The following is a 23,782-nucleotide window of genomic DNA, read 5'->3' on the forward strand; positions in this document are numbered from 1 at the left end:
ACCACAGGCTTTCTCATTAATCCCTAATTAGGCTCTCTGCCACTTACATGGCACTTTCTGTCATTAGCAGTAGAAAACTGAGAGCCAGCCTTTAACCTTCACAGGTTGTAAAGAGGCAGACTCAAACACCTTGCTGTGACCTTGCATAAAACATCTGCTTGTGCTTGCTGTCAGGGGCTCCTGGAAAAGACCTTCCCTTCCCCAGCAAGGGTAGGAAAACAAAACCTCTAGTGGAGCTCAGTGTCTACAGCGAGAGGACTGGAGATGTCATGCACTCAGTGGTGCCCATTACCCCAGCAGCTGTGGGTCAGCTGCATACTGCACTGTCATGCCATGATAGTGGGACTCGCTCCCAGGAATAATAGCTGTCCCAGACAGACGTGCAGCCTCAAACGCGTACACGAGTGTTAGTGCCTGGTGCTGGACACATCCCTGGCTTGCAGGAAGTGGTGTCCATTCACTGTCCCTACCCCCAGCCCGCATTACCCACCGCAGGTTGGTAATGACCTCTTAGAGAGCAGTGTAGAGGAAAGGGACCTGGGTTTCCTGGTGGACAGCAGGATGAACATGAGCCAGCACTGTGCCCTTGTGGCCAGGAAGGCCAATGGCATCCTGGGGTGTATTAGAAGGGGGGTGGTCAGTAGGTTCAGAGAGGTTCTCCTTTCCATCTACTCTGCCCTGGTGAGACCACATCTGGAATATTGTGTCCAGTTCTGGGCCCCTCAGTTCCAGAAGGACAGGGAACTGCTGGAGAGGGTCCAGCGCAGGGCAACAAAGATGATGAAGGGAGTGGAGCATCTCCCTTATGAGGAAAGGCTGAGGGAGCCTGGGCTCTTTAGCTTGGAGAAGAGGAGACTGACGGGTGACCTCATTAGTGTTTACAGATATATAAAGGGTGAGTGTCAGGAGGACGGAGCCAGGCTCTTCTCGATGACAACCAATGATAGGACAAGGGGCAATGGGTACAAACCGGAACACAGGAGGTTCCACTTAAATTTGAGAAGAAACTTCTTCTCAGTGAGGGTGCCAGAGCACTGGAACAGGCTGCCCAGGGAGGTTGTGCAGTCTCCTTCTCTGGAGACATTCAAAACCTGCCTGGACATGTTCCTGTGTAACCTCATCTGGGTGTTCCTGCTCTGGCAGGGGGTTTGGACTGGATAATCTTTCAAGGTCCATTCTAATCCCTGACATTCTTTGATTCTGTGATTCTGTGATCTTTGAGGCAGCCACAGAGGACACCCAAGGGCTGCTGGTCAGCAGGTTTCCCAAGTGTTCCTTTCTGGCTAACCAGCTGGTGCCTGAAGTATCGGGGTCCTGCAGGACAATGCTTCACATCCCGTTGTCCTTGTGCTGGCCCCAAGGATCTCATGCTGTTCAGGCAGCAGCCCAGCTAGATGAACCAGCTGGCACGTGCCTATGGAGGAGAACAGCGGCAGGTGAGGAACTGGACCCAGCCCCTCTCCTGTGGGTCTCTCCAGGGGCAGACAAATCCAAGGAGTCCATGGTGTCAAGCAGTTCTTGACTTCTGCCTTGTGAACCTGGCAGCACAGCTTGGTCCATGTGGGACAATGGCTCCAGAATCACATTCTCCCACTTAATGCCACAAAAGCATAGAGGGTGTCCCAAACCCTACTGCTCTTGCTCCTGGGAGGAGAGAGAAGAAGGAAGGCACAGAGCAAGAAAGTTTCATTTGCTGTTAAAATAAGTTTTGAGCCTTTCATTTAAGCAGTTGGTTCTGCCACAGCCAGGATTGGTGTTGAGACCTCTTAGAAGCAGCACAAGTTCAGCTCCTGACCTTCCAGTGGCCAGGACTGCATGTGGCAGTCTGATCTAACCAGAGCCTAAGCGCTGGGAGGGGATCCCCTCCTGTGCCCACCACAACCCAAATCCACTGCCTCCCATGTTTTATGCCCATCACAAAGCGCTGAGGAAAGCCCCTGGGAAGTGGGGACCTTCGCTTAAGCAGCTATAAAAAGGGCACTTCTCAAGTGAGACGAGTTCAGAGCTGAGCTTCAGAGAGCTCTTCAAACAGCCCTGGGCAGAGAGTATAAAGCCCCTAAGAAGCAAAACTGTGAACATACCAGCATGAACACCTGAAGATGAATCATTCCACTGGATAATTTGGAAGGTAATGTAACTGTGGTGGTGGGGAAGGGGGACAATGAGGGAGGTCCTTGCCAGGGACATGAGGCAGCACCTGAGGCGCGGAATGACCTTACAACCCTTGAGGTTATAAAGAAGGTATGTATTTATTTACGATGCTGGACACACAGGGAATCATTTCACCTAATACATGTGTAAAATTACAGTAGCTGTGAACTTGGTTAAATGCAGTAAAGTGTTAAATATTCATGAAAGTTTTAGGAACGCCTATACATACTCATGACCTGTCCCCGAGAAGGCGGGGAGTCAATGAGTTCAGGAGACCATTTCCATAGTCTCCACCTCTGGCTCCTTCTGGTTGCAGCTGCGCAGTGATCGTGAACACGGGTCCTTTTTCTCTGTACATGGTCACCTTTGGTTCAGTGTGATGAGTTAGCTGGGACTCAGACTGCTGAGTTGGTTAAACGTGGTGTATCTCCTGTCCTGTGCCCAAGTTTCTGTAATCTAGTTCACCCAAGGATGCACCAAGGATTATTATTTTTGCAAGGTGTCAGTGAAGTCCTGTTTTTCGTACAATAAGTTACACAGAGTTAAGCAAGGCTAGGCAATAGTGATGTGGGTTAAAGGGTTAGCTCTCTAAGTGTCTTTAGTGATGTGGGGTAGGGTTAGTTCTTTAAGTGTCAAGTGTTAGATTTTTAAGTGTTAATTTGTTAATCATCAATTCCCTATATCACACCCAGCTGCCAGGTGACAGGTGACAATGCACGGATTGCACGAGGCAGCACTGCGTTACAAAAGGGCTTTTGCAAGCTTTCCCGGTAAGCCAGGCAGCTTCCCTGCCTGCAGGTTGGAATCTTACTGACAGCGAGGGATTACTTTGTCCTTAAAGAACTCAGGGTCTTGCACAGCTGCCAGGACATGAAACAGGAGGAGGTGCTTGTGTGTCTTGAAACCCAGCATATCAAATGAGCAACTTGTGCACGGAGAGAGGAGATAACACCCCAACTAGCTACACATGGGTGATGCCAGCAATGGTGGGCAGCCTGTCAGGTAAGAACACAAAGAGCTTCCCCTCAGGACAGCCCATGGGTCCCACTGTAAGCTACCCCATGAAGGATATTCTTTCTCTACACTAACTCTAGAAGACATCTAAGGAATCAAATCTCTTAATGTAGACCTCTTCCTTCAGGATCCAAAGCAAGATGACATGTTCCCAACCAGCCAACACTTTCCCCAGCACTTCCATCCTGTTATCCCTGATGTTTCCCTTCGGGTTCAGCGTTAACCAACATCCACTCCTCTCGCTCCCTAGACATCCAGCAGCTCAACAGCAGGCCAAGCCTCGAAAGCAGGCCAAGAAACAGTGCTGGGGGGACTAGGCGGCCAAACCAGTGATGTTAGTGCCAGGTTCTGCCTCTGCCGAGCATGGTGCCCAGTGTTGCCCTCTGCTTCTCCTGCAGCATCTTCTCATGCTCTTGCACCCTGCAGCAGCCTACAGTCCTCTGTTGGGTGTCATCCTGTGGACGCAGAAGCAAGGCTGAGGCCTGAGCCCCGTTAGCTTTTCCCTCTGGTAAGGTTGAAGGTGCTTCTTTGCTTCCTGCAGACAGGGGTGAAGGTGTTCTTGACTCCTCTTCTCCTTCTGACAAAGAAAATGGAGAGAGAAATTAAAGGAAGAGGGTGCTGACCACCAAAACGATTACACTCACACCAGGCCCTGTGCACCTGCCTCTCTCATGCAGCCCAGAGTGCAGCATCTCAAAAGGAGCAAACACAAGGGCCTGCCTTCTCCTGAGAACAGCAATGCCCATCTGAGAAATTGCAGGCAGACTTTTGCCCAAATCCCTCCTGCCAGTCTCCTGCATATCCCACCATCAGAGAAAATAGTCACCTGTCCTTGTTTTGTTAATAAACAAGTTTTTCTTTTAGAGAATTTGCTAAATTCACTAAATTGGCTGAATTTTCCTGGAGAACTAGATACATGCTTTGGTAAACCTAGCAATGGAATGCAAACTTATTGATAAGGACAGACAGACATCTCATGAGAGGGGCAACGAGAAACCGGTGACCAAGAAACTGACCAACGGTGTATAACATTCCATTCACGTGAATACTTCATGGAAAAGTGGGAGATCACGAGGATCTCGTCCCTTTTCCGTCTTTTTCCTTATGGCCAACACTAGGGGAGGACCTTGCTAGTCATCCCTGCGAACTGAGGTCTAGTGAGAGACTGAATCCAGCTCCGGTTGGCTGCAGAGTCCAATCCAGGACTTTGGGTGCAGGCTCTGCAGTTGCTGAGACTTTCAAGATTGGTTTTGTATATTTTGTATATTTTTTTCTATTCTTATTAGTAGCATTAGTAAAACATTGTTAATTTTTCCAACTCTCTTCTCTCTGTCCTTCTTTTCCTCCCGATTGCCTGTCCTTAGTGGGAAGGGGGGAGAGGGAAGGGCAAAAGGGGGAAGTGGGAGGGGGAGGAGGTTAACAATACATCTGCCAGGGTTTTATTGTTACCCCGCAATCTAAACCTTTGACATCAACCCATATGAAGAACTCCAGATCAATCATACAGAGGCCAGACAGGAATAAAATTACAACATCAGCTTACAAATTCAGGGTCTATCGCCGCTCCTGCTGAAAACACTGGGCCTTCGGAGAGGCTCAGTGAAGACAAGGGTGAGCGCTCTCTGCCTCGTGTGCCTCAGTGCAAACCCTCTCAAGGATGAGGGGGAGTCACCCAAACACAGGCTGTTCCCCTGGGAATAATTTCTGGTTGAGCTGGCTTGTGGTCTGATTCGAAGTCCTCAGGGAATAAGACTCAGCCTTTTACCACTTGTATTGAACTGAAAAGGAGGCGTCTGTGGCAGCTGAAGTGTGAAAGCTTTGGCCTCCATTACAATTATTTTCTTTAATGGCTGGTAAAACAGGCAAATCAATTTTTTTATTGTATGTTTGAGCCCTGAGGAAACAAAATGGAAGTGCCAACCATCTTTTCAGGAGACAAGCCACTCGATATGGAGTGTGACTGATTTTGACTTTTGGGGACTGACTTGAATGCTCTGAGCATACATCAGCACTGGGAATATAATTTCTAGCTGTAGAAACTGCTACCAGGGTCGCAGTTTCTTGTGGTCTTCCAGACACGCGGTACATGCTGGAGACGCAGGTGTCTTGCTGTGGCTGCCATGAGGTGCAGCAGTCACAGCAGGGCTATTCCCCTTAGGTAATGAGGAACGTGGCAGCTCCTGAGGAACACAGCCCTTGCCTTTCCACACTGATTAGCACTGGAGTGATGGAGCCTGCCATCTGAAGTTCCATTAAAAGCAGGTCCTCAAAGAACGTGAACCCTGCCATAGATAATTTCTTGTGTTGCTAACTACACAGCTGGTAAGAGGATATATGTAAAACAAGGATGGACTGACCCCTGTATCAATACCTAACACACTCTTAATAACCACAGCTTATTCTTAAGCAATGCTGGTGAAGTAGCAGAGCAAGACTAAAATTGAGCTGTACCTCCTTGCACGCTCAAAGACTTCTGCATCCCTTTACATGAGGAGGCTAGAAGAGAGGGTTCAGCCATCAAGAATAATGTTGATAACACACTGATGTTGTAGTTGTCACTACTGTCAAGGACTTTTCAGCTTCTCAGGCAGTGCCAGGTGCACAAGCAGCTGGGACAGGGCACAGCCAGGACAGCCGACCCAGACTGACCGAAGGGATATTCCATACCATGTGATGTCATGCTCAGTATAGATTTCAGGGAAAGAAGAAGGAAGAGTGAGACATTTGGAATTCTGGTGTTTGTCTTCCCAAGTCACCGTTACGCATGATGGAGCCCTGCTTTCCTGGAGACAGCTGAACACCTGCCTGCCCACGGGAAACGGAATGAATCCCTTGTTTTGCTTTGCTTATGTGCACAGCTTTTGCTTTACTTATTAAACTGTCTATAAACCAACCCACAAGTTTTCTTGCTTTTACCCTTCAGGTTCTCTCTGCCATCCCACTCAGAGGGAGTGAGTGAGTGGCTGCGTGAGGCTTAGTCGCTGGCTGAGGTTAAACCACGACAGTTCCTTACAGGTGCATATAGAATACGTCATGCATTGAAAAGAAAACTGCAAAATTAAACACATGCAATGCTTCAGGTCTTTATTGTTGCTGTATAGTAACTGGTACATGTTTAAAACATTCTAATATAATCAGTGAACTCTGAAAACTAAGGCTTTCTGTAGGTTTGTAGTATCCTGGTATTTCCTTTCACACAGTGTACATATAAAACCAAGTTATAAAAACATGGATATTTTTTAAACAACAGAGATTGATGCAATGCACAAAACTAGGAACTACATTTTGTATGATCAAGACATCACCTTACAGACCAGCTTTGGGCCTTGCAGCTTTGAACCCAAGAGAGAAATGTCTCAGTGTGTCGCCCTGCTACCCCAGTGATCTTGATGACAAACACAGATGGCAGGATTTCAACCTTCTGTTCTGAGCAAAGAGAAGGAAACCCCTGATGCTAATGAGGGAACATCTGACTGAGCAAATGAGAGCGGTATCCTTACAGCACATCATTGATCTCAAATAATGTGAGCAATACCTGTCAGATAGAGCAGTCGCTGCTGAGCAGCGAGTGCAGCTGCTGGGACAACGAGAGATGAGGCATGACATATGTGCTAATGAGTGAGATGGGTCTTGATGTCAATATGCATCCCACAAAAGAGGGGGGTGTGTGATTCCTGGAGTACTAGCACCTTTAACCTAACAGCATTGAAAACATTTCTAAGTGATTTACCCAGCATGTCTAAGTGTTCTTTGAATAGCAAAACAGCAAAATTGTCTCCAAAAAATCTGTATGTTAGAACCTTTCGAGTAAAAAGCTACATTTTGACCAAAGAGAAAAAAGCATTCACAGAGAGATATTTCCCCGCTTCCTTTACCACTTTTTAAACAAAGAAGCTTCCATACCCATAAAGCTTTTTATTCATTTTTTCCCCTGTCCTGCTTTTCTAATTGAGCTGCAAAATGATGCTCATAACCTGAAAATTTATATCAGTCACACAGCCAATACCATCCCTTGCTAGAGAAGGATTCTTCAGTTACCATGTGCTGCCCCACATGAAGGAGTCAGGCACCGCAAATGTAACATTTGCTGCTGACCAGAAGATTTTTCTTTGTCTTCGATTGGAATACATGAGCAAGAAGGATGAATTACAGACTTGCAGGATGTTTACCACGTTACAGTGGGTTACTTGTTTGGCTCCAGCTGGGAGAAAAACCCTTGTAAGGGTCAGCAATGGACTGCATTTGATTTCGTTCTCAGAGCCCAACTCTAATCACACTCAGACATAAACCTTTCACTGCTCCATGACCAACACTGACACTGACGTTTCTCATACATTTGATGACACCACAAAGTTCTCTGAATGACTGAGAATAACATAGCTGGTATTCATGTCACCAACAAACATAACCTGTCCTCCGAAGTCATTCCTGAAGACCATGTTAAGGCTGTTGGAGTAGGCTGGCCGTGGTTGCTCCTGGTGTGAAAGCACAGCCATGGCTTAGGACAGACCAGAAGACGACTTTTAGGGCTCCTCTGCATTAACCATAAATGAGGTTTTTAGGTTTTCCCTGGTGGTGAGCTACCTGGATGTGCCGGGAACTGCATGAAAACAGAGTATTAGGCAAAGAAAAACCAGGCTATGTAGATTTAAGATGCAACCATGCCTTTGATATCACAGAATTATGTCAGAAATAGTCCTTATAGCGCAGAAAGAACCTCCTTCCACTCGTGACAATGAAACACCAGTTGTCAGTCTTCAGTTACTCAAATATAAATATGAGAAAATCATTAAGAAACATAACTCTGAATATAAACCTACTTTTGTTCATTTTTAAGAAAAAAGGGATTTAAAAAATTAGAGTAAAACAGATGGCTTCAAGTACTTTTCACGTAATAAACAATTAGTTATTGTACGCACAGATTAAAAAATACTTGTCACCTTGCAAGGGACAGTTGAATAGAGGCTGGTGATTCATTCAAAAAATGGCCTTTGATACAAACACATTAGACAACACGTTCAGTGTTGCAATTTAAAAGAAAACAGACATGTCCACCATGCTAATCCGATGCTTGAGATATTCAGCACAATACAAGACACATTTTGCACTCTGTGCTTTTACATTTCATGGCCATGCCACTCAACATGTGGAGCTAGGCCATATTGGTTGAGCTCAAACAAGCCTTCATGCAATAAACAACAAATACTCAGTAAGTCAGGAAGGTTTTGCAGCAATCCAGTTGATCAAGTGGTCTAACATTTTTGAGGTTGAAAAACAAATTTAACTTGAAGTGTCTCATAAGTGCTGGCAATGTTTGTCTTTTACTACGTGAGTATGAACATTACTTGTATTATATATATATATGACAAGGAATACACTTGAAAGTGCTTTATCAGAGTTGAAGCTTTCAGATTTTCTGAATGTCATGAAAATAAGGGGAAGTGTTACAGTGGGAGCCCCAAAAGAATTCCCAAATAATTGCAAAGGAGGTTGGAAAAGCAGTGATGTCATCAGGGAATCAAAGAAAATACTGCAAAAAAAAAAGATGCAGCTCAATTTTCTTGTGCTGTGACAATCTGAAACTCAGCTCTTGTGTCTGTAAGGAGGCAACCATTGTACCAAAGAGACAATCGTTGCATTAGATGCATTCCAACAGGTCTGGCTGACATGCAAGGAACAGGCAGCCTTCCTGCTTATCTATACAGACACTTGAAATATCATAGAAACACAGAATGTTCTGAGTTGGAATGGACGCACAACTCCCGTCCCTGCACAGGACAACCCCAAAATTCACACTATGTGTCAAAGGAAGCAATGTGAAAACCGAAGTAAATGCTTCAAAAAAAGGATATCTTGACTATTCTGAAAAAGAAATAAAATGTTTTCAATCAAATAATGTCTACAAGGAGAACTTTTCGAAAAACATTTGCCAGCTACTCAGCTACAGACACTTACTTTTGCTTCTACCAGAAAAAAACACCAATAAACCAACAGAAAACCAGCTCCTCCATCCTGTAACTCTGTGTACTACAGTAGGTACAAGCCTCCCACAGCAGGGAGACTGAAACAAAATGAAACGGTGATAAATCAAAACTAAGCTGCATAGGCCTATTAAATACTCAGTTAAGATGTAAATAAAGAAAGAGCCAGCACTGTTTTATATACTACAACACAAGTCTGCAAGGCTTAAAAACCCTTCTGAGTGACCAAGCCAGACTGTCTGAATAGTGGTTGGTCCAGCAGTGCTTGGTAAAGCTTATGTGAAAATATTATTTTAACATAAGTTTGAATATTGAAACAGAAAAAAGAAACAGAACAACTTCTTCTCCAACTTCTACCTACCATCAAAACAGCGTTAAACTTAACAGTTTTCCAAGTCCGGTGCTCACTTTCTGACAATGTGATTATACAGAAATCATACATGTGTCTCTTAGCTGGACAGTTTGGGCTTCTACATGAAAGTTCAGTGCATGTCACATTTATTAATGTCCTTACGATTGTTCAATAATCCAGCAATTTGTTTCTTAATTACAGCAGAATGCAGTTGCTAGCTGCTTGCAAGAGCAATGTTGAAATTACATTCAGAGATAAAAACTACCATTTTCACATGTAGCAATAACTAACATTTTTCTTTCTTTTCATGGAATCAAGTGCAAATGTCTAACAATGGCAACAGTAAAAGACAATTCTCATGCAATAATTCTTCCCTGTGCATAAAACTCACAGAACATCTCAAAACCAATCATTTTTCTCTGCCCCAGAACTAACTAGTTTTCATTTTTGTGTCGCAAAACTTCTGTTGCTTTTTAAAATATCGATGACAAGCAAGTTCAATTAGTTCCAGCCCACCAAATACCTTTTGCTGCACCACAAAAAAGATGATCATGGCTGCAAAATACCACCGTGCAAAGCTGTAGAGGTACAGCAGAGCGAGCATACCCAGCGGGAACAGCGTCCAATACAAGAGCGAGATGCACTTAACCACGAAGACCCTGAGCTCAGATTTACACGGCGGAACGATGCTTCGCCCTGTCGCACTGAAGCACTTTGCACCTCCATAGAAGTGTCGGAGTCTCTCCTCTTTCTCCTCCCAGCGCTGCCGGCACCAGAGCTGCAGCTCCTCCTTGGACGTGGGCACAGCCTCTATGGGATATCTCTGGACGTGGAAGTGAATCTCCTTCGGGAAGTTTCCGTTCAAAAGGTGCTTCTCCGTCTGAGGAATGTTTTGGGGGTATGCCACCGTTATGTCATGAATAGCATTGAGATTGTCACCTAGAAGAAAGGTTTTTGGGGAAAAATAAATATCAGGGCAGATCATGCAATGGTCAGAACACTAATTCACTTCAAGGTGTGGTTGGAAACTGTCCAAATTGTGGCAGAAATCCTAATGACAGGTTAGCTATACAGAGCATGTTTTATCTGTGAGATTCTCTAATGGCTGAGAGGTCAAACTTTTCCCAACCATTATCTGTTCTGAATCTGAGCAAAAACTTCGGAAGTAAAATTATACACAGTACAAACTAATGTAGATTTACAACACAGTGAGTAAGAGGATAAAGTCAAACTTATAGGAGAGAAGATGCACGTCTGGTCTTGGATAAAGAGCAGAGTATGTGAGACTAATCTTGAGTTATTCATACCTGTGCTGCAAGCCGAAATTGCTTTTAACTAATGAAATACAACTTTGATTATGGTCATGAGAACACTGAAAAAGACGCAGTTTGATCTGGAGCAAGCAGCATACACAATCCTAATTCACTGAAGACTGAGAAAACATACGTGAAACATATACGAGCTAAATATCAAGAGCTCATTAAATCTAGGGTATCTCACAAAGGATGATGAGCATCCCTGTAGCTCAGCCAGCTTTGCAGAGTACTCCAGTTAACATAATTTCTTTAAATCTCACCACCCAGGACTATAAGGAGGTGAGCTGCTGCTTACTGCATTCCAGATCTGATAAAGACAAAGTGTAGCATAACTGGTGTAGAAGCCCAGCTTTAAGTTAACCACGTATAGTTAGCTCTTTGGGTGAGTACAGTTAACCATTTAAAAAGCAATTGCAGATCAGCAAATCAAGAAAATACTGATGAAAAACCCCTCTACTCTCCATTACCATGCTTGATCAAGCCAACACTCTTGAAAGGATATCAGTATTGCCAAAGCGGGATATGCTAGCGCATCTTTGTACCAAGTGTTTTTACATTTTGCACTTTCTAAATGTCCTCTTTATCCCCCAGCCTCTGACCAGACATTCTTTTTAGATTTCATAAAGTAAATTCTACTAGTGTAAATCTGATCTAAAAATAGGCTCATGGTGCACTGGATGTTGCATAACTGTTAAGTTCTGCCAGCAGTGATTTATCCCGCTGTTTTTATTTGGCTGGCTGGCTCGGGGCAAAATAGAATTGGAGACTAAAAGCTGTCTCCAGTTGCAGTGACCGAAGACTTTTGTTCTCATAGGTGATGTCACTTCTCGCAAAGATGATCAAAACATACTCTTTAGCCCCGCTCCCCCTTTTCATTTGCTCCTCCTTCCCTGGCATTTTGGCTTTCTTTTACAGCTCTAAAAATGACAGGGACAGAATAGAAAGTTACCTCAAAAGGCCATGTGCAAAATTACATGTATAAAGTTCAACTCCAAATATCACAAGAGGAAGAAAAACCCTATTCGGCCTATTCAGACTGTTTTATAACTGCACTGTCTTATAATGATCTCTCTCGGACAGTCTCATGGCTTTTTGAAGAGGGGTTTTGAAGAGTTATATATGGCTCCTAGGAGGTCTATCAGAGCAAAACTCAATACTCCAGCTTTTGTCTAGCTACGGGATCACATCCTATCTAAGCAGAGAATCACCGTATTCTGCACAGGTTAAACCTTTCAGATCTCCTTCCAAGAGGTGCCCAAAACTGCTTGTGTCTGAGAAACTTTGCTCTCACAAAGGGGAACGATGCCCAGCCTGCTGCACCTTAGCAGAAACCATTTTCATTTTGAGAACAGCTCATATTTTCCTCACCCGAATCCAAATATTTCTGCCATCAGAAGGAATCGCAGTCGCCCTACAGGACAAACATCCTTTAGATTCTTCCCAGGGGATGGGCTGCTACGTAAACATCTAGAACATACACACTTCTTAAAATCTGTCTTCCCCAGGTCCTTGTAGCACATAAAACCTACACAACTTGACATCAAGAGGGAGGCCAGAAAAGTTCAGCCTTCCTGAGACCCTTGTATGAAAAAGTCCTTCTATGAAAACAGGTTTTGTCTACATGAGTTTCTCACCCATCTTGCAGCCACTTGTGTCTTTGCAGCTAAACAGTCAATCTGCCATAACCTGCAAATGTTATTGAAAAATCAACGCTATACATGTAAGGATCACTGGCATATAGACCACAGGCAATAAAGCATCAGATCTGCTTATGACACAGATTTTCTATCACGGTGCAAGAGTTGGACTGGCAGGGCTGGTCAGGATCCCCTGCACCTACACAGTTGGTCTGATCCCTTCAGCATACAGATGTATTTCTGCCCATGAATTCCTAATCAGAAACAGGGATGCCTCTACCCCTTACCTATGGACCTACAGCATCCCCAGACAGACACCTTCCAGCAGAGCTTCACACCAGACTGCATGAGGTCTACCTTACATTATGGCTTCCAAATTAGTCACCCAGAACAAAGCTCAAAGATGTGAGTACTGGATGGTGGACATTACCCTTTCTGCATCACAAATGGGGAAACTGAGGCAAAGGGTGATTACATGACCCAGTCGGTGGGTCTAGCTTGTACCAGTATCTCCTAATTCCCAGGTGCAAGGTTCACCTATCAGAGTGTATTTTGCACAAGAAGAAATGAAATTTCAAAGGTAGATTTAGCATATCTGAAAGCGCAGACGCATCAGAAAGAGAGAAGACCAGAACACCAGGTTTCATATGCAAGAGGAACGGAGCCCTTCTCAACAGGCCCCTTGTTTGGGTTATACATATTTAAAAACTCGACACAAATGGCAGTCTGAAGCTTTAATTCCCTGGCAAGGCAAGCCTGTGGAAAGGACTAGCCTCAATCAGTTTTCTACAGCTGCTGAAAGAAGCGTGCCCAGCTAGTGTTACGTGCAGTAAAGCCGCAGGATCCACCCTGCACACTCGAACAAAAACATTCTGCATATTGTTTGCCGATTCATCAATGACATCTTTTAATATGGACAGGGTCAATACATCTCTGCCAAACACCCTACAAGCAAAACCGCTAAAAAGAAGAAAAGTTAATGCAGCAGATGAAAGCAAACCACTCATGAGCAGCGACAAAACTCCCTTAGGCTAGGTGTAATCAGGCAGTTTTAAACCTGCATCCTCGGTTAGAGCATCTTGACTCTGTTTCCCTCTGAACTTAAAGCTCATTCTCTCTGCAGTCTGGAGATATCTAATAGCATGTTTCAGATCAAAAGCAAGGTGCCAGTCAACCAGAAAAAGAAAGTGATCCTAACTGAACACACAGGGCAGTTGCTGCATTTAATTATTTTTTTTTTTACCTGAATATAAAGATCTGCTAAGAGCACCTGCTTCTTCACATTTTAAGAAGAAATTACCCTAAGGGAAGTCACATCATTCTACTTCTCCAGTATGTCAAAAATCAAGTAAGCAAGCGTATCTGTTCACCGTTCAGAGAAGCTGCTGGTGGACAAACCACTTTTTGCAATGCTTTTAGTGACATCTGAGGGATCTTCTTTATCTCGCCTGTATCCACAGCCCATGGAGTAAGGAATGAAGGACAGAGGAAGTCAAATAATATTCACAGCTTTGCATCTGAAATCTAATTAAGCTAACAAACTGCCATTAAGGCTAAAATGTCAGGCAGGTAGCCCAGCTTCTCACGCCAAAGAGACACCAGTTCCAGTACTTTTACAGTCTTATGAATTTCTTCCTGCAGTGGTAGGAAGAATATCCTTCATACCCATGGAAAATATTCTGTCCTATGCGTTACAAAAGCACCTCAGAAAAGGAAAGCTTACTACAGTGCTCATGAGTAAATATAAACTTTATTTGTAATTATTGTTATGCAGCTATAAACTGCATAACATGTAGATGATGATTAATCCATGTGGCGGTCTCCATTTTGGTATGACAAAATGCCTCAAAAGCTCTATTCTTTTTATTTTTAAACTTCCTGTGCTCCAATCGGTTATTTGTATTTCAGGCTCTGTTGATACAAGACATTACTTCAAGTGATCACAATGCACAGCTGGTTGCTTTGGGCACTGCATTCAGAAGTGGTAGAGGAAGAACTCAGCAGGCTCATGAACAAAGTAACAGCATCAGAGAAAGATGCTTTCCTTTAAAAAAATATTTCCAAGGAAAAATTAAAACACTTTCTTTCACTATACCAGCTGTTCCATCAGAATTCTTATTCTATGTTAGAAGTTGCAGCGTCCCTTCCAATCCCTAACATTCTGTGATTCTGTGATCTGGTAGTCCAGTAGAGGTGAGGCTGCTACAGCCCCCTGCCCCAGCTGGGAGCAAGTCTGAGCACATATTGCCAATATGCACACACACATAAATACACACGTACAATGCACAGGCACAGACAGACGGCCAGAGATCAACATGCACAGAGAACAGAGCACTAAAGCCAACAAAATGGCCTTATTATGTTCCCCTCTCTGGCTGATAAGGATAAAAGTCTGTAAGTGGGAATTATACACATATATATAGGCTATGGATCCCACCAGCAACCGGCCACAGACAGTCTATGCTGCAGCTGGCCCTGGGTCCTTCCCAGGTGCTGGCACCTGGAGACAGGAGCCCCTGGGCCCTCCAGCGGCTGGTACAGGCCCTTGCACAGACACATGTGAACTGTCAAGCCCTCCATAACTGGCCTTAGACACACAGGGCCACCCACCAGCTGGTCTTTGGATCCTCTTCTCCAGCTGCCTCAACAAACTGGCCTCAGTTGACCCCAGACCTCACAGTCTCCCCAGTTGCTGGCTTGGACCTTGCAGACCCTCCAGTAGCCAAATCATGACCATCTGACCTCTCCAGCACCTGACCAAGACTTATGGACACTTTGATACCGGGCTTCCAAGCCTCTTATCCTACTTGCCCACTAGTCCTGCTCAACAGCTGTGAGTGATCACACACTGACACATGCACCCACATGATATGCACAGACCCTGGTCTCTCCAGCTGCTGGCACTTGGACCGCCATACACACACCCACAGAGTCCCCTCACCTGGGAGAATAGTTAAAAACAGGGTTTAACGAGAAGAAGCAGCAGACTGGGCTGATCAGATGCAGGACATGCCCAAGTAAGCGTACTGGCCAGCCCCATTTACATGGGACCAGCCCCTTTTAACTCTTTATCCTCTATTTTCCCAAACTTGTTCCTCTCAAAAGACCCTGAACCATCCCTTTCCCTACTTTTGGTCACTCCCCTAAATAATCCATAATAAATCTCATACAATCAAAAAAAGGTCCTCTTCGGCATCATGTAACGAGTCCCGGAGCCCTGCAAGCCGTAACCCCCCTCTGTCTGTCAGGTGATGGACAGGAGCCTTTCCTACTGACTCACTGTGATGGGTGTCACCCCCAGCCCAAGGGACGATGGCTCCCCCGCAACAGCCCTTGGAGGAGCTGGGTAGGGATTTTGTTTCTCCATCTGGGTTTTGGGGCTTTCCCTGCCTGCTGCCGTGCCCCTGTGCTCCTCTCTGTGTGTGCAGACAAGTCTTTTATCTCACCACCTATTATAAAACTTTACAAATAAGAGCCTCTCATTAGGTTTGAAATAAAGATATCACAGGTAAACTGGAAGTTACTTCAAACTCTGTGTGTTAAATAATAAAATATCAGGACAGTATTTTAATTCTAGGGGGGAAACCAGCCTGAATATAAAAGGCAGGATTAAACTATTTTAAACTTCTTTCAAAAACATTCACAGAGAGTATTGCAAGGCAGCTGCAACTGGTGAAAACTGTAAGAAGTGATGCTCATCCCCACAGCACAGTCCCAAATAAGCAGGCTGGTTGGATGGACCCATCCCCTCTGCTATAGCATCACTCGGGAGCTTGAGCACTGCTTGTTCCTCAGTTATGATTCATATCAATGACAAGGACACTCATACACAGGACAGAGCAATGCTGAGCAAGCTCACTGCAAGACAGAAGGATCTATACAAGCAGCGACTTCAGAGGTAAAATGATGATGCAGAACAGAAGCTCTTAAAGCCACAATGACCATCAGTGAGCCAAAAATGAAGATGAGCCCCAGGCAAATCCAAGCAATGAACCGCTCAGACTCTCAGCAGCCTGGAGGTTGAAGAGGCAAGCTGAGTCTCCTTGGCATTAACAGTGATGGCTATTAGCCATCTCCATCCCTACTGAGGATCTCAGCAGCTGTAATTTGTCCTATTTTAGTTATCATTGACACTACTTTAAATCATACAAGGATTATACAGTCTCTTCCCCTGCATTGATCCAGCAGAGAAGATGCTATTCTTAACCACAGTACATCACAGAACAGCACACCAATGAGTTGCTGAGCCAGAACGGGGAGAGGTTTACCGAGACACTCACAAAAAATATTCATGATCACCTTAAAATAAGCTGTTCTGTGAAAAGCGAGACTAATACCCGAGGCCCTTCTCCATTTGACTTCCCACCACAACGTAACTATAGCTGCTTCCTCCTGTAAGGCAGCATGCCTGTCCCTTTGTCACACAGCTCCAGATGCTTCATCCATTCCCAGGCTTCCACAAAACAATGTAGCTCCCACATGCCCCCCTTAATATCTTCAACTTTATATACATTTCCTTAGGAAACCCAACAAAAGGAAGCTTGGCATTTCTATAAATAAACTGAACAGTGACATATTCAAAACAGGTAAGAGAAACGAGTAGAACAAAACCAGCTGTTTCACAATATCTGAGTACTGTATGCTAGCCTTGAAACAAAGATATATTTCTGTACATTAAAACAAAAGCCATCTAAAACTGCTTACTGGGGAATATTACTGTCTTGGCTGCTGAGATTTGAGTAATTTTTCTTTAAGAACGCAGTATCAGGAGGGAGCAGCTTCAAGGATTTACAGCCCCTCCTGGGAAGTATCATCCTTGTGAAGATTTAAAACTTCAGGCAGTCCTCTTTAGAGCAGCAGTACCAGCCAGGGTTAATCTAAATCACTTTCAACTCAGCAGTTATTGGAAATCTTTTGGGGGGTAAGTGTAGCAATCAAATAAGCAAACAAAAAAAGACAGAATGATAATGCTGGCCTTGATTAACAGGGAAGAGGGATCCTGCATAGCAATTCTTTCTCTAGCTAGCCGATTTTCCACCTGTGGTATGATACAAGGAGAGAGGAAGACCTTCTACCTGCCAACGTGAAGGAGTTAAGGAAACGGCATCTCTTGTCCCTGAGGGTGGGAGCCCAGGGAAGGGACAGCCCTGGCTGCTGCTGGGATCTTGTACAGAGAGCAAGAGAGACAAGGACATCCTCAGAGCTATCAGCAATCACTACCTGTGCTTAATTCTTTTGTTAAATACATTTAAATTACACAGTTTTGCAGCCTGATGCCATATCTCATTAATGTGTAAAACAATACCATTAACTGTAGTTGTTGTTGTTGTGGGGGGAGGGGAATCCACTTTGAAATCTCTGTAAATACCTAATTTAATTATTTTAAGGCCACACGGGAATGTTATCATCATCTAATCTGATCTCCTGAATAACACATGCCACAGGAGCTTATGCAGAATGCCTTTGGTTTTGACATGGGATGTTGTAAGACAGACATGCTTTGTTGTCTTAAAGCTTTTAACATCAGGTAGGCAATCCTTCTAATTAATTGGGAGCTGGGGGTGGGGAACAGGGCATTATTTTTATACTGAATGTATCTAGCTTTACTTCCCCACCATATAGCTCCACTAAATTAAAGCGCTGTCTCTGTTCACGTAGGTGTCATCCTGATCTGCAAACCTCCTAAGTTGCTCCTGAACAAACTAAACCTACTGAGCTTCTGAAATCTCAATATGAAGCATGTTCTTAAAAGCTCAAATCCCTCTTGCTTCTCCCTGAATCTCTCCCAATGTTTCAGCACACTTTTCAACGTGTGGGTGGTGGAACCAGGTAGAGTTCAAGTGTTCAAGGTAAGGTTGAATGGGGCTCTGAGCAACCTGGTCTAGTTGGAACTGGATGATCTTTAAGGTCCCTTCCAACACAAACCATTCTATAATTCTAGGAATTTTCCAGAATGGCCAGGTACACTGTCCATGAAAGGCTGTTGGTTCCCAGTTGAGTCATGGTGTGCAAAGGAGCTATGGGAGAGTTTTTCCACTCTCACACCCCAGGCTGGTGGCTGCTAATTGGCTTCGCCTTCGTTGCTTTAAAACGTCTCTCCCCTCACCCTCTCCATAAGTCAGCAAATCAGGAGGATTGCAGTTAAGCACACAATAACTCACCCAAATTTCTTTTTTTAACTGCCTCACTACGCTGAACTTGTAATGCCAATAAAATCTAATCGACTTAAATGCCTCTCACAGACGGATTCCTTGCATGACTATAAGCCAGTGTTATTACAGCGACAAGAGTAGATGATCCTCCTTTCCATATGAATTTGCAGGATGCTCTTTTCTTCAGCAGACACACCTGCCAGCTCCCTTCCTCCTCTCCAAACCAGATAAGAGCTCATGCAAGAAGGAAGACATGCTGTAATTCAGTTATAAGAAAAGTCAGTGCTGTGGGAAAGCTGGGAAAGCTAAGAGTGGATCAAGAAGTCTATTATCCTGGTCTGAAAGTTAAGATGTATCAAGTGCTGAAATTGATTTTTGGTTTGTTGACTAAACTGTACAAAAATACTTGGGCATGTGTGAAGTTGAAGCGAAATACAGAAGATTTAGCTTATAATTCCTGCAGGCACTGTTTGTGCAGCTAAGCTTTCAGGGAAAAATACAAGAGTGAGTTGTGGTGCCAGATTTCACACGTTTCACAACACTTTTCAACCTCCATTAAGGCTTTACAGATACAACTCTATCTTGTGACCTCCCTTGACACGGGCCCTCCGACCCAGCTCCTATCAAAGCCATGGTCAGCTCCTCCGACACACAACACGTAGCCCCAGGGTACCGCTGTCAACACAAATTTTGGCAACCAGGGTTGTTAATTTAAAAGAAGAATCTCTGAGCAGAGGAGGGAAGGTGTGCACGGCTGGAGGGGACACCCAGCCATCCCAATGGGGAACATACCGACCCAGCAGCCCCATCTGCAACTGCCCAGGGGCTGTTGCCCTTCAGTCTTCCCTCCCCGGTCCTGAAGGGTTATTTTACAAATTGCAAAGCAAAAGCTGGTTGAGCTATAAATAAAACACAAAAATATGTGGAGGGAAGGGAGCAAAGGGATAAAAGGGTTGGAATAACAAGTTATTTTCAGTCAGTAGCGATGAGCAGGCACAACTGACTCACTACTCTCTACTCTATCATTCCCAAACTATATCTATCAAATCCAGATAACAAAAATGCCATGTTTATTCCCCTCCCTGCATATCTGTTCTCTCCCAGCCTTCCATACTGCACATCTGCTCTATGTGTACATATGGGAGCTACGTTACAGATTGGCAAGGAGGAAGCATGTTGTTTCTAGGCTTATATTATACCTCTGTACATACAGAAAAAATGATATTTCATACAACAGAGACACTGATGCACTGGTACGTGACTCTCCAACTCCTCTAAGCTCTAAGACGAGTTTTCTGGCAAACAGCCACCAAATACAGACAAGAATCATGATTATAATTGAAATAAAGAAAATTTACTATACTCCAGTGAAATCCTTTTAAAAAACATCATGTGTACCATACCTTGTAATGATAAGATGTCGTTCTAGACAGGCAAATGTACATAAATTAGGAAATGGTGGATTTAAAAAAGAAAAATGAAGAAAGCTAATCTAGTCATCCAAGTATTAACTGAAAGCTAAATATCAAGACAATTACACAAGATATCAGAGAACCCTAAAAGAGGAAGAAGAAATCCACCCACGTACATTTTTCTGCTCTCTGCCTGGATGAACAATCTCTCTCCAACACAGATAGAATTAAGCATTAATCTCTACAACAGAAAACACATCTGTATTTGATGCTATCCAGTTCTGCCAGAACTCAGCTGTTGCATTTATAATTTCCACTGTCATTTCTGACTGGCCTCAGCGAGTTAACGGTAGAACAAACCACTCTGGAACAGTTTACATATACAGCTGCCATACCAAGGATGCTCAGCATTGCAGGATGTCACTGCTAGGTAAACAACCCAGCTGGCTTAACACCTGGAACTTCTGGAAAATAAAAGTGCTACATTTTTAAAGATGCAAGGAGCAGCAGTATGTATGAACTCCCATGTTGTAGCACAGCATTTCAATTAAAATACAAGCCTTAAGCGTGTTACCCTTCCCAATCTCCTTGTTCCTTCTATTAGTTATTATTCACTTCCTCCTAATTCCTCCACAACCATAACTTATACTCTGTTCAAACATACCTTTTTTTTTTTTTTTAAATATTTCTACGATTTGCCAGGATGTAGGATAGGAATCTTCTCATCATTTTCTTATTTTTAAAAAGAATTTTCAAATTGTCTTGGATAGAGGAACATTAAGCCCCAACTGATCTGCAAATTGACTGTGCAACTTATTTCGAGTCTTCTGTTTTGTGAAGCCACTATAAAGCTACTGTGAGAACCTGTGAGGAGCAGAGAAAAATAATTCAACACAGATATTCAGAAGGCAGCAGTTGTGGCAGTTTCCACTCGGTAATACACTTATCAAAGTGCATCCTGTCCCCTCAGAAATGCCACAGACTTTTTACTTTCCACCAGCCCTTAGTTCATGCCAATGGAAGGCGCTATGAACTGCGTAACAGCATCCAACATGGTATTGCAATAGTAACAATAAGTAAATAAATAATGGCTAGCAAAGAAAAGAGATTTTATCCTTGGCTTCTAGTGCCTGACATCCATTATTTTCTATAATTCGCATTTAAAGTTTAGCTTCCGTTCCTCGCTTTATTCTGCTTTCTTCCTTTTTTTAATGGCTACAGATGAGTAACGTCATGTTACTGCTGTGCACTTTGCTACCTGTTGTTGTCACTACCCAAAGTCACCACCAGAGAGTACTCTTGAGCTGCTTCGTGCCCTGACCCTGTGTACAACCCTTCCTCTCCAAGCTGTCCCAGCATCACTCCTGGTCAGGGCAGCCTCCAGCAGCCCCAGCAAGAGCAATCTGGGATGATGGGCAGTGAACTTGGATTCCTCACAGTACAAAAGATGGCCTAGATGATACACCCAGCACCACTGTATGTGGGATACACAAGAAGAAATTGAAAACACCGTCAAACTTTCGAGAGAGTTGATACTACAAACACAGCCCATACCAAACCAAAATGATAGATTAAAATGTACCCTGCACCAAAAGTAGAGTATGAACTAGATGCTGAAAAACCACCTGCTAGCAGTCACCTCACATATTTGGATGGAGTGCTTCCGCAGATGTCCTGACCAATCTCTCACGTTTCATGCCTCGCCAGTTTGTCCTATTGCCATTCTTGGTCACAGGGGTTTGTTCTCATTTCTGTGTACAAAGCAAGAGGAATGCAGAACAGCACCAACAACCTGACAAGATGGCATAATTTCAGCATGCAGAAAATGCTGAGGCTTTCAACTTATCTCTGATGGGATATAGATACTAAAACCACATGATGCTTTTGCTCCACCTTGTTTTAAATCCAGGACAAGGATTTTGCTCTGAAAACATTTCAGACTCTGCTGTTTGAAGAACTTCTGTCAGGAACGTCTGTTTCATTATCTGAATTGGCAGCTGAGGTATATTTACATAGAAACAAGCTAATCTATCCATCTCACTGAGGGAAATCAGCGTGGGGCAGAGAAGCGCTTGGGCTTCAGTTAAGCAGCAAAGCCCTAGTCCTGAATTAGTCAACAAAACTGAGCCTCTAACATACTTTAATCTTCCATTCTTTACTGTAACCCGGTAGATATAACTTAACCCTTTGATATGCAACTCTAACACTACTAATTCAATTTCATGTATTTTTTTCCCCTCCGCTGACCAAGCCCACAAACCGCGGAGCCCCCTGACACAAGAGCACACAGCACTGCACATAACAGGCATTTGGACCCACGCTTGCCTGTGCCAAGATATAAACTTATTGTTCCCAATCCCCTGGTGCTAAAACTGTTTCCACCAGACCATGTTACACACAAGTGGACAAATCTTATTAAACTTAATCAGCCCAGCACTTGAGGGAGCCATCTTAATCAGAAAGGGATTTAATGAAAAGCCACAACTCAAATGAATACTCTTTAATTACGACTGACTAATATTTATCCACAAAGAGGAATTTGTTTCAGGATTAGTCTGAGACCTGGAAGATGCCTAAGACATCAATTTAATAATGGAATGCCTAATTAAAGTATAATGGAGACTTAATTGTGATATACTGCTTTGTAGCGCACATGATTTATTTAGAACAATTGCTTTTCACTGGGCTCATTAGAGGAAGTTAAACAAAACACAATAGTAAAAAAGAATAGGGGAAAAACAGGCACACTGAAACTTCCAAGATGATTATAATCAGCTGATGAAAGGCAGTGACATATTTGCCAGATAAAGCACTGCCATCCCTCCACAGGCTGTGGTTAAAATTTCTAAAAAGGATAATGATTATATAGCTCCTTTCCTCCCTAACAACATGGGATCAGACCCAAACCCTACTGCAGCTACTTGGTGGAGCTGCACTGGTGGAAAGGAGCCATAAAGTTCAAGGGTCTGATGGTCTCCGGATCCTCCTCATGCAGAGAAACCTCCATAACGCACATGTCCTCCAGCTGCTGCAGAAGAACAGCCGGGAGGGCAACCAGCACAAACCACCCCCCAACCCTTCTGACCTGCAGCCTGCGGGTCCAGCTGAGGGCTCTCTGTCAGAAGCCATTTCTTTAGGAAGGCATGGATATACAGGCACCCATGGCACATAACTGAAAGTCTCCTATGTTTTTTCCTAGATAATAAAAAAAAAGTGCTGCTCAAGCCATTCTTACTGTAAAAGCAAACATCCTGATGGCGCTGGGATGGTGGTCTTCCAGTGAAATAAGCTACCTGCTTCCCCCACCAGTCACTCACAGAATCACAGAACGGTTGGGCTTGGAAGGGACCTCTGGAGATCATTTAGTACAACCCACCTGCTAAAGCAGTTTCACCTGCAACAGATCACACAGGAATGCATCCAAGTGGGTTTTGAATATCTCCAAATGAGGAGACTCCACAACCTCTCTGGGCAGCCTGTTCCAGGGCTCTGGCACCCTCAAAGTAAAGCAGTTTCTCCTCATATTCAGATGGAACCTCCTGTGCTTCAGTCTGTGCCCATTGCCCCTCATCCTATCATTGGGCACCACTGAAAGGAATCTAGTCCCATCCTCTTGACACCCACCCTTGAGATATTTATAAACATTGATGAGATCCCACCTCAGCCTTCTATTCTCCAGGCTGAACAGACCCAGCTCTCTCAACCTTTCCTCATAAGAAAGATGCCCCAGACCCCTAATCATCTTTGTAGCCCTCTGCTGGACTCCC

The 23,782-nt window shown here is 44.0% G+C and overlaps 1 protein-coding gene across 4 annotated transcripts in view; it reads right to left on the reverse strand.

Annotated features, from left to right (window-relative positions):
- Positions 1–6,232: 6,232 nt before the first annotated feature.
- The window catches only part of LCLAT1 (lysocardiolipin acyltransferase 1), a 128,105-nt gene continuing 110,555 nt past the window's right edge, over positions 6,233–23,782 (reverse strand). For all 4 annotated transcript variants that reach the window (XM_065058655.1, XM_065058657.1, XM_065058656.1 and 1 more), the window contains one exon: positions 6,233–10,437. In XM_065058655.1, coding sequence (XP_064914727.1) covers positions 9,929–10,437 — 509 coding nt within the window. In that variant the 3' untranslated portion in view covers positions 6,233–9,928. The remainder of the gene's footprint in view (positions 10,438–23,782) is intronic.

Source organism: Columba livia, chromosome 3 (assembly GCF_036013475.1).
Source record: "Columba livia isolate bColLiv1 breed racing homer chromosome 3, bColLiv1.pat.W.v2, whole genome shotgun sequence".
NCBI lineage: Eukaryota > Metazoa > Chordata > Aves > Columbiformes > Columbidae > Columba > Columba livia.